This window comes from Rosa chinensis, chromosome 4, assembly GCF_002994745.2.
Source record: "Rosa chinensis cultivar Old Blush chromosome 4, RchiOBHm-V2, whole genome shotgun sequence".
In the NCBI taxonomy this organism is placed as follows: domain Eukaryota; kingdom Viridiplantae; phylum Streptophyta; class Magnoliopsida; order Rosales; family Rosaceae; genus Rosa; species Rosa chinensis.
In genome coordinates, this window is record NC_037091.1 from 66,140,750 (window position 1) to 66,151,015 (window position 10,266).

At 45.5% G+C, this 10,266-nt stretch overlaps 1 protein-coding gene across 1 annotated transcript; it reads left to right on the top strand.

Annotated features, from left to right (window-relative positions):
* The first annotated feature begins 288 nt into the window (after nucleotides 1-288).
* Nucleotides 289-1,285, top strand: LOC112199796 (probable methionine--tRNA ligase). Its single transcript, XM_040519227.1, has 2 exons — nucleotides 289-637; nucleotides 958-1,285. The coding sequence occupies exons 1-2, from the start codon at nucleotides 362-364 to the stop codon at nucleotides 1,084-1,086; spliced, it is 405 nt and encodes a 134-aa protein (XP_040375161.1). The 5' UTR covers nucleotides 289-361; the 3' UTR covers nucleotides 1,087-1,285.
* Nucleotides 1,286-10,266: the final 8,981 nt, after the last annotated feature.

Genomic DNA, 10,266 nt, shown 5'->3' on the forward strand with positions numbered 1-10,266 from the left:
CTATTTAAAATGCCTTTCTAATCTAATACGAATATTATTGGAGCTTTGCTATCAAATCTTTCAAATTCCTTGACCCCCAAGGCAAAACCTGGCAAAATTTTCAAATGCGTGTTGACTGTTGCGAAAGGTTTCAACGTTAGGCAATAGGGGTCAAGCCCCAAAACCCCTGAGTTAAATCTCAAGAAAACATTACTTTCCTTGATGATGAGGGGTTTAGTACTTGCTCTGCAAGAAATAGGCCTTAAATAGAGGCCTCAACCATCAAATTTAAGAAGTGAAAAACACAACTCGATCTCTCGAGCTCCCTACATTTCTACCGTGAGTTTTTCCAAGTATCATAGAAATCTCATAAAATTTGACAATGGGAGCTCTCGCCAAGCAGGACCAGAAGGTCCCCAAGCTCCCCCTGATCATCACCAGTGCCTTGCCATATGTTAACAACATACCCCGCCTTGGGAATGTCATCGGCTGTGTCTTGAGCGCTGATATCTTTGCTCGGTACTGCCGTCTCCGGGGATACAATAACCTCTATATTTCCGGGACCGATGAGTATGGCAAGACGACGGAGACCAAAGCCTTGGAAGAGAAGTGCAACCCCCAAGAGATATGTGACAAGTATCACAAAATCCATAGGGAGGTAGGAAAATTCTACAATATATTAACGTATGACATGCATACAATTGTCTTAAAAGTGGTAAAATGAGTCATCAAAATAGTAATATTAGTCCTCAAAGTAATAACATGAGTCCTTAAAGTGGTAAATTTTCTTAGTTACTGCATGAGTCCTCAAAATAGTAATATTAGTCCTCAAAGTGGTAACATGAATCCTTAAAGTGAAAAATTTTCTTAGTTTACCATATGAGTCCTGAAAATAGTAATATTAATCCTCAAAGTAATAACATGAGTCCTTAGAGGGGTAAAAATAGTTGATGTATAAGAAATGTTAACATACCATAGCTTTACCTAGGGAGGGAGGTAAGGAGGTTTATGAGTGGTTCAACATTAGCTTTGACCAATTCGGCCGAACTTCCACGCCACAGCAAACTGAGTCTGCCAAAAAAATTTCAAGAAATTGCTGGACAATGACCACTTTGCCGAAAGCACAATCCAGCAGCTCTATTGTGACACATGCAAGAGGTTCTTAGCGGACCGGTTCGTGGAGGGAGTCAAATAAGACAATATTGAGAGAATGAATTTTCTCGTATATCATTACACCCATTCTGTGGTGTATATAAAAGGGTTACAATTGTACTACAACGTACTACAACTATTGTGTACTCCTGTACTACACAAAATATACAAGGTAAGTAATTACAATAATATATTCCCTTGTAGTCTATTCCTATTAGGGAACGATGACTCACACTAACACTCCCCCTCAAGTTGGCGCATAGACATCAACCATGCCCAACTTGCTTAGTGAGTCATAAAACGCCTTCCTGGAAACTCCTTTGGTAAGTACATCTGCAAGTTGCTCTTCAGATGGAACAAAAGGAAAGCTAATGATTTTGGCATCTAGCTTCTCCTTTATAAAATGACGATCAACCTCCACATGCTTAGTACGATCATGCTGTACTGGATTCTGTGATATGTCAATAGCTGCCTTGTTGTCACAATACAACTGCATGGAATTTTTGAGTATGAAACCCAGATCACGTAACAGATTTCTCAGCCACAACAATTCACACACTCCGTGAGCCATACCTCTATACTCGGCCTCAACACTAGAACGTGCCACAACTTTCTGTTTCTTACTCTTCCATGTAACCAAATTACCTCCCACAAATGTAAAGTAACCTGATGTCGACCTCCTGTCTGTGATATTTCCAGCCCAATCTGCATCTGTGAAGCCACAAACCTCAAGAATGTTGTTGTGTTTAGAAAATAGTACTCCCCTACCTGGAGCTGACTTCAAGTACTTCAGAATTCGCATAACTGCATCCATGTGACTCTCACTCGGATTATGCATGAACTGATTCACCACACTCACTGCATACGCAACGTCTGGTCTGGTATGAGCCAAATAAATCAAGCGCCCAACTAACCTCTGATAGCGGGCTCGATCAGTAGGTACCTGATCTGGATACTCAGCTAAACCATGGTTCTGCTCAATAGGAGTGTCAATAGGTCTGCAATCTAATAAACCTGTCTCTGTCAGCAAGTCAAGAACATACTTCCTCTGGCACAGATAGATTCCTTCTCTCCCCCTGGCTACCTCAATTCCTAAGAAGTACTTAAGTTCACCCAAGTCCTTCATCTCAAACTCAGAAGCTAGCTGTCTCTGCAGTCTATCCATCTCAACAGTGTCATTACCAGTGATTACCATATCATCCACATAGATAATTAGAGCTGTTACTTTCCCCTGTTGATGCTTGAGAAACAAGGTATGGTCAGAGTTGCTCTGCCTGTAACCAACCTTCCGCATGAACTGTGAAAATCTTCCAAACCAAGCACGAGGTGACTGTTTAAGACCATACAGAGATTTTCTCAATTTGCATACAAACTCACCAGGAGAAGCAACTACATACCCTGGTGGGAGACTCATATATACTTCCTCGGCTAACTCTCCATGAAGAAATGCATTTTTGACATCAAACTGTCGGAGTGGCCAATTTAAACTAGCAGCAAAAGAGAGCAGAACCCGAATAGTATTCATCTTGGGAACAGGAGCAAAAGTTTCATCATAGTCTATACCATACGTCTGAGTAAATCCCTTTGCTACAAGACGTGCTTTGTATCGATTCACTGATCCATCTGCATTATGCTTCACGGTAAACACCCACCGACAGCCTACAGCCTTCTTGCCTTGTGGTGGAGGGACAAGTTGCCAAGTACTATTCTTCTGCAACGCCTCCATCTCTTCATCCATAGCCTTCCTCCACTTTGGATCCCCCAACGCATCCTGCACTTTGTGAGGTACTGATACAACAGATATTTGATTCACAAATGATTCATATGACTTAGACAACCTCCTAGTGGACATATAGTTGGCTACTGGATATGTTGATTTGGCAGTAAGAGTAGGTTCATATCTTTTGGCTGATTGACCTCTAGTGGTCCTAGGTGGTAACACATATTGCTCAACATTAGACTCATTACTACTAGTATCAGTGGATGGACATACCTCAAATGGGTGATCTTCAGTACCAGGAAGCTGTGGGTCAGGGGTAGAAGTGATGGCAGGAGGGGCAGTTGTGTCTTCAACCTCATTTTGAGTGATGGGAACTGGTGCTTCTGTTGCTGAAGGCATCGAGCTAATAGTTTCAACCGGATCCGTCAAAATACCTTCTGACTGTGTGGCTTCTCCTTCTCCCTCTGATTCCTCCCCCTCTCCATGATATAGCTCTTCAAAATATGAATTCTCCCCCTGAAGAGCTGTATCTGAAGAGGAGAAATAACTCATGTCTTCAAAGAAAGTAACATCCATAGTGACATAATACTTTCTTGAGGGTGGATGATAGCACTTGTACCCTTTCTGATGACCTCCGTAGCCAACAAACACACACTTAAGGGCCCTGGCATCCAACTTAGACCTATGATTTTTGGGTACATGGACAAAGGCAACACAACCAAAAACACGAGCTGGAAGATTGTGAAAGGATGGTAAGGAGACATGAGATGCGAGAACCTCAAATGGAATTTTGCCCTGAAGGACACTGGATGGGAGACGATTGATAAGATGAGAGGAAGCATGTATAGCATCGCCCCAAAGACACTTAGGCATATGAGCACTAAAAAGAAGGGCACGAGCCATCTCAAGTAAATGACGGTTTTTTCGTTCGGACACCCCATTCTGTTCTGGTGTTTGTGGGCACGTGGTTTGGTGAACAATCCCATGAATTTGAAAAAACTCTTGGAACACATGATTAACATACTCCCCCCATTGTCAGAACGAAGGACTTTAATGGTGCTATGATATTGTGTCTGAACAAGATTACGAAAGGTTTGAAAAGCAGGAAAGACTTCATCTTTGGTTTTAAGAAGAGCAACCCATGACAATCTTGTACAATCATCAATAAACAACACAAAATATCGCATACCCGATACAGTAGGCTCTCTAGAAGGCCCCCAAACATCAGAATGAATCAACTCAAAAGGAATAACACTTTTATTAGAAAGACTAGGAGAATAAGTAGCACGATGACTCTTGGCCAAAACACATGTTTCACAATGTAAAACTGACTCATCCACACCAATAAACAGAGTAGGCATGGTTTTCTGCATAAGACTAAAAGAGGGATGCCCTAAACGACGATGCCACAACCAAATCTCACTTAGCTTATCAGAAGTCGAAGTCAAAGCGGCTCGGGACTGTGCTCCTGGTTTCTCTCCTGCGTATGTCTGATCCAGATGGAACAACCGGCCCCTCAGATACCCCCGACCGACTATCTCCCTGGTGAGAAGATCCTGAAAAATCACATACATAGGATAAAAGGTTACAGAGCATTTAGACTCAGTGTTCAATTGTGGGACAGATATCAAGTGATGAGATAAGTCAGGCACATATAACACATTATGAAGTTCTAAAGTGGGAGTAAGACGCACTGACCCTGACCCTAACACAGGAAAAGCCTCACCATTGGCATTGGTTACATAGGACACTGATGGGGAAGATAATTCAGTAAAATATGATTTGTCATAAGTCATATGATCTGAGGCACCAGAATCAATAATCCATGTATCAGAACCAACAAAGTTAGAAATCTGTAAAGCCATACCAATTTTACCTCGACCAGCTATAGAGGCTGTGGGGGTAGCTCCACCTGCTGTATGATGATCTTGACCAGTCACTCCATAGAAATCCGGTTCTTGAACCAAGTGAACTGCAGCTGCTTTCCCCTTAAGACGATAACCTTGCTTTTTAGGTTTAAGGTGTGGATTCAACTTCCAACAAGTCTCCCGAACATGCCCAAGATCGTTGCAATAAGAGCATTGAGGACGAGGACGGTTGGTGAAGCCTTGCGGGAAACCTTGCTGATGAAGTGGGGCTGAACGCTGTTGCTGAAGAAAAGGTGCAGGTGGCTTAGCCTGAATGGCTAGGCTAGATACTTCAACCTGTGCATGTTTGACACTTTCCTGCTGAGACTCATCCTTGCGGATGTATGTAAAAGCTGTGTTCAAACTAGGAGGGTCTGTCATTCTGAGCAATTCTCCCTTGGCACTGCTATGCTTCTCATCAAGCCCTCTTAGGAAGACATGAACCCTTTCTAGCTCCTTCTCCTTCTGGTACCACACAAGATCTTCTTGATTCTTGATCTTGCAAGGACGCTTCTGATCAATTTCAGCCCATACATTCTTCAGCTTGGTAAAAAATACTGACACTGGTTGCCCATTCTGTTGCATTCATGCAGCTTTGCACATTAGTTCATGAACCTGTATAAAATCAGACTCATTTGTATAGAGATCTCCCAATGTCTTCCATATTGCCTCAGCAGTTTCACATTCCTCTACCATCTGTAGCACATCATCAGTCATGGCTCTAAATAAAATAGACATTACTAACCCATCATCATCTTCCCACTTAGCATAGGCCTCTATGTCATCTTCACGAGGAACCTTGATTGTTCCTGTCACATGTCCCATCTTGTGTATCCCACGAAGATAAACGGACATAATCTTCTTCCATGTTCAAAAATTGGTACCAGTGAGTTTGGTACCTCCAAAAGAACCACCTTCAGAGCTCTTAACAGAGACCTCAACTTTCTGAACCTCATTGGTCTTAGAACCCTGACCTTCACTGTCATCACCACCCATTGCAATGATACAAATAGTAACAATACACAAAGCCCAAAGTACGCAGCGGAAATAAGAATAGATGTCTTCAAACAAAAACAAACAGATTTTTTTTTTTTTTTTTTTTGGAACCTGTTTGGAGTTGACCGAGTTGAGTTGAGTTGACTCACTGGCCGAGTTGACCGAGTGAAGATCGTCCCGCGTTTTCTGACGCAGCGGATCGTCTTCTGGGCTGGAATCTGATCATTCTTCTGGGCTGGAATCGATCGATGCTGATAGGGATCGATGCTGATGTGAACCGGGCAACGCGAATCGATCGAACGCGGCTGTGCTTGTGGTGGACGCGACTGGAATCGATCGAACGCGGCTGTGCAGCTTGAGTGGCTGAGCGACGACGCTGAGCAAGGATTGTGGGCGATCTGGAGATCGACCACTGGACGACGCAAGATGGTTGACGGCGCACGGCGGTTCTGACGCAGGCAGAGTCAATCTGAGCAGACCGGAATTGGTGATGAACTATTGCGGGCGAAGATCTGGTCGAAACCGACCTGTGACAAGACGAAGATCAGTCTTGGAGGAGATGAAGACGAAGATCAGTCTTGGAAGAGACAAGGATCGGTCTTGATCTAAACAAAGAATTAAGGAGACAAAGCCCTTTCGGATCTTTGCTCTGATACCAAGTCAAATAAGACAATATTGAGAGAATGAATTTTCTCGTATATCATTACACCCATTCTGTGGTGTATATAAAAGGGTTACAATTGTACTACAACGTACTACAACTATTGTATACTCCTGTACTACACAAAATATACAAGGTAAGTAATTACAATAATATATTCCCTTGTAGTCTATTCCTATTAGGGAACGATGACTCACACTAACAGAGGGGACATGCCCTACTCAAGAATGTCACTATGATTCTGCTCGAGGAGACCAGTGTGACAAGTGTGGACAGCTCTTGAATCCGACAGAATTGAAAGATCCTAAATGCATGGTTTGCAAGGAAACTCCGCGGATTCGCGAAACAAATCACTTGTTTCTGGGGCTCCCTTTGCTCAAGGATAGGTTGGAAGAATACATCAATTGAGAATCAGTGGAAGGGTGTTGGAGCCAGAATGCGGTTCAAATCACAAATGCCTGGCTCAAAGAGGGGCTTAAACAACGTTGCATTACAAGGGATCTCAAGTGGGGTGTTTCGGTTCCACATGATGGCTTTAGGGACAAGGTATTCTACGTGTGGTTCGATGCTCCTATTGGATACATCTCCATTACCAAGTGTTGCACTCCTGATCACTGGGAGAAGTGGTGGAAGAATTCTGAGGATGTCGAATTGTATCAGTTTATGGGAAAGGACAATGTGCCATTCCACACAGTCATGTTTCCCTCCGCGCTCCTTGGAACCGGAGAAATGTGGGCACTGATGAAGAATATCAGTGTCACAGAGTACTTGAACTATGAAAAAGCCAAGTTTTAAAAGAGTAGAGGGATCAGAGTGTTTGGAACTGATGCAAAAGGCACAGGCGTTCCGGTGGAAGTGTGGCTCTATTATCTTCTGACAAATAGGCCTGAGGTATCAGACACACTTTATCTGGGCCGATTTAAGCACAAAACTCAAAAGTGAGTTGGTAGCCAATTTGGGAAACTTTATAAACAGAGTTTTGAGTTTCGTTGCCAAACCTTCAGGCAACGAAGGATACGGTTACACCATTCCTGATTCTCCACATGCAGACTCTGATGCTTTGACACTTGAATTAGCAGAAAAAGTTGACAGATAAGTCGAGCAATACATAGAAGCAACGGAGAAGCTCAAACTAAAGCAAGGGATAAAAATAGCAATGAGCATTTATATCAAGGGGAATGCATATCTCCAAGAATCCAAATTCTGGAAGCTCTACAAGGAGGACCGGCCTCTGTGCTTCACTATCATCAAAACATCAGTAGGGCTAGCTAGTGCATCTTCTTGCTTGCTTATTGGAACCATACATGCCCTCATTTTCTGATAGAGTATTGGAGCAGCTAAACTTGCTTCTGAGTTGATCAAATCCCTCTGTGATGTTGTTAATGTTTAAAAGTCTAGCGGTAGCAGGACTTTAGCTAACGCTGATCCGATGGGCGGATCGATACTTGTGTTGTTGTAGTTCCCGTTACCTGTCAAGTGAAATACAAAGGGGCGTCAGAGGGAGACCGCGCTGGGCTGTCTTCAGCTCTCCGATGCCTAAGTTAGTCGATGTATTTATGTTGACAAAGTAACAGTAAGCAAGTATTGAATGCGTAATAAATGAGGAGAGAGGAGAGGACCTTTTATAGGTGAGGAAGAGGAGGATCTTCTCCTTGTTTTCGATGTGGGACTGATGTGCTTCAGTTCCCAGTTTCAGTAGCTTCTGATGCTAACTTGACACGGCGCGTGGCGGCGCGTCTGCGGTGCTTTGGGGTTGCTCCGGGGCTCAGGCGGTAACCTGGCTAGCTGTCTTTACGCCAGTCACTTATATGGCGGGCGTTGGTACCCCTGGCGGTACAATGAGCGTGGCTCATTATAGCTAATTATGCTTGCAAATGCACATGTATGTACAAGTCCCCCAAATCCCCAGTCAAGGAGGGCAATCTTGGTTGGGGAGTTGATCGGCGGTTTGAATCGTTTCTCCCGCTAGACTTTGCAGAAGCATAATTAGCGTCAGTGTGTCGTCAACCATGGATTTACTGAGCAAACGCTTTGTGCCCTTTCGGGTGGGCCCCTGCTAGGCCCCCCATGGAGTCCCCCACTCCCCGGCTAAGATGGACCTCCGGATGGTCGTTATTATTGTTTGTTGAGGGGGAGCTGCATGGAGCAGCGCTGCACGGAGCAGAGGGTGTTGGGTTGCGAGCCCAATCTTAGCACCCAAGTGACGGGGGTCAACGTACCTGATCAGGGCTGTCGTAGACTGTTGACTAGTCCCCGTGTCCCGTAGGGACATTCTAACCGTAACTCCGCGTGGCGGCGTTGTCAGAGAGGCGTGGCCTCGGGATCCGCCGCCGGTGGAAGTCCCCCTGCTAGATGTAGCAGGAAGCAGCGTCAAGTAGACGTGCTTGGTGGTATTTTATTGAGCGGTGTTGCGCTGAATAAAGTACGCAGCTTGTCAGATGAGAAAGGGGGTCCGCTAGCGGTGTGCTGTGTAGCGGAGGACGCCCCGTTTACCGAATGACGAAGGAAGTTCCGGTGGAGACTTCGATGGTGACAAGAAAAGTTCCGCTGGCGGGGTGTCGCTCAGTGGACTGTCGCCTGAGATGACAAGTGAGAAAATCCTCTGGCGGGGTTTCGCTCAGCGGAGATTCCGTCACTTGGAGAATGGCAAGTGAAGGTCCGCTGGTGGGGTTTAGCTCAGCGGAGACTCCGTCACTTGGAGAATGGCAAGTGAAGGTCCGCTGGCGGAGTTTCGCTCAGCGGAGACTCCGTCACTTGGAGAATGGCAAGTGAAGGTCCGCTGGCGGGGTTTCGCTCAGCGGAGACTCCGTCACTTGGAGAATGGCAAGTGAAGGTCCGCTGGCGGAGTTTCGCTCAGCGGAGACTCCGTCACTTGGAGAATGGCAAGTGAAGGTCCGCTGGCGGGGTTTCGCTAAGCGGAGACTCCGTCACTTGGAGAATGGCAAGTGAAGGTCCGCTGGCGGGGTTTCGCTCAGCGGAGACTCCGTCACTTGGAGAATGGCAAGTGAAGGTCCGCTGGCGGGGTTTCGCTCAGCGGAGACTCCGTCACTTGGAGAATGGCAAGTGAAGGTCCGCTGGCGGGGTTTCGCTCAGCGGAGACTCCGTCACTTGGAGAATGGCAAGTGAAGGTCCGCTGGCGGAGTTCCGCTCAGCGGAGACTCCGTCACTTGGGGTTTCTTCTCAAGTGGTGACTTCCCTTGGAAGCTGAAGAAGACGACGGTTGACACGTGGCCAACTCCTAGAGGGTTAGCGTGTGGAGGTTTGTCTGCTAAGCCTAGCCGTCTTCTCGTCATTAATGTGAGTAATGATGGATTTCGTAACCGAGGCGACGCCTCGGCTAATCCAGGGAGTTAGTGAAGACGTGGGACACGTGTACGGTTGCTACGTGATGTCGTTTTGTAGCGGACGGCTCAGGATTACTTGATGTTGACATAAAAAGGGGGGAACTGAGCGAGTTTCGACACTTCTGGAAAATCTTCAAATCTGAGTTGCCTCCTTCGAGCCTTGTTCGTCTGCGAATTGCGAAGGAGATCCCCGGGTTTGCGTGGAGTAGTCGGACTGGAGAGGACGAAATCTGTCAGTGAAGACGAGCTGCACTCCAAAGTCTTCGACGTGAGGTTGGTATTTCGGATCCATTTCCTGTTTCATTGAATCTGCAATGGTGGTTTCTGGGTTTTGGTATTTCTGTTAATGGTATGATATTGCTTCTGTGTTATTCTCGGAGGGTGTAGGGAGAGATTTGAGGGAGGTTACGGTGTTTGACAGAAAGTTGGGGTTTTGGGTTTTGCTAGACGGTCCAATCTGGGTTAAGTGTGGTTGTTTTTGTTTTGGTATTTTTGTGGGTAATTGTT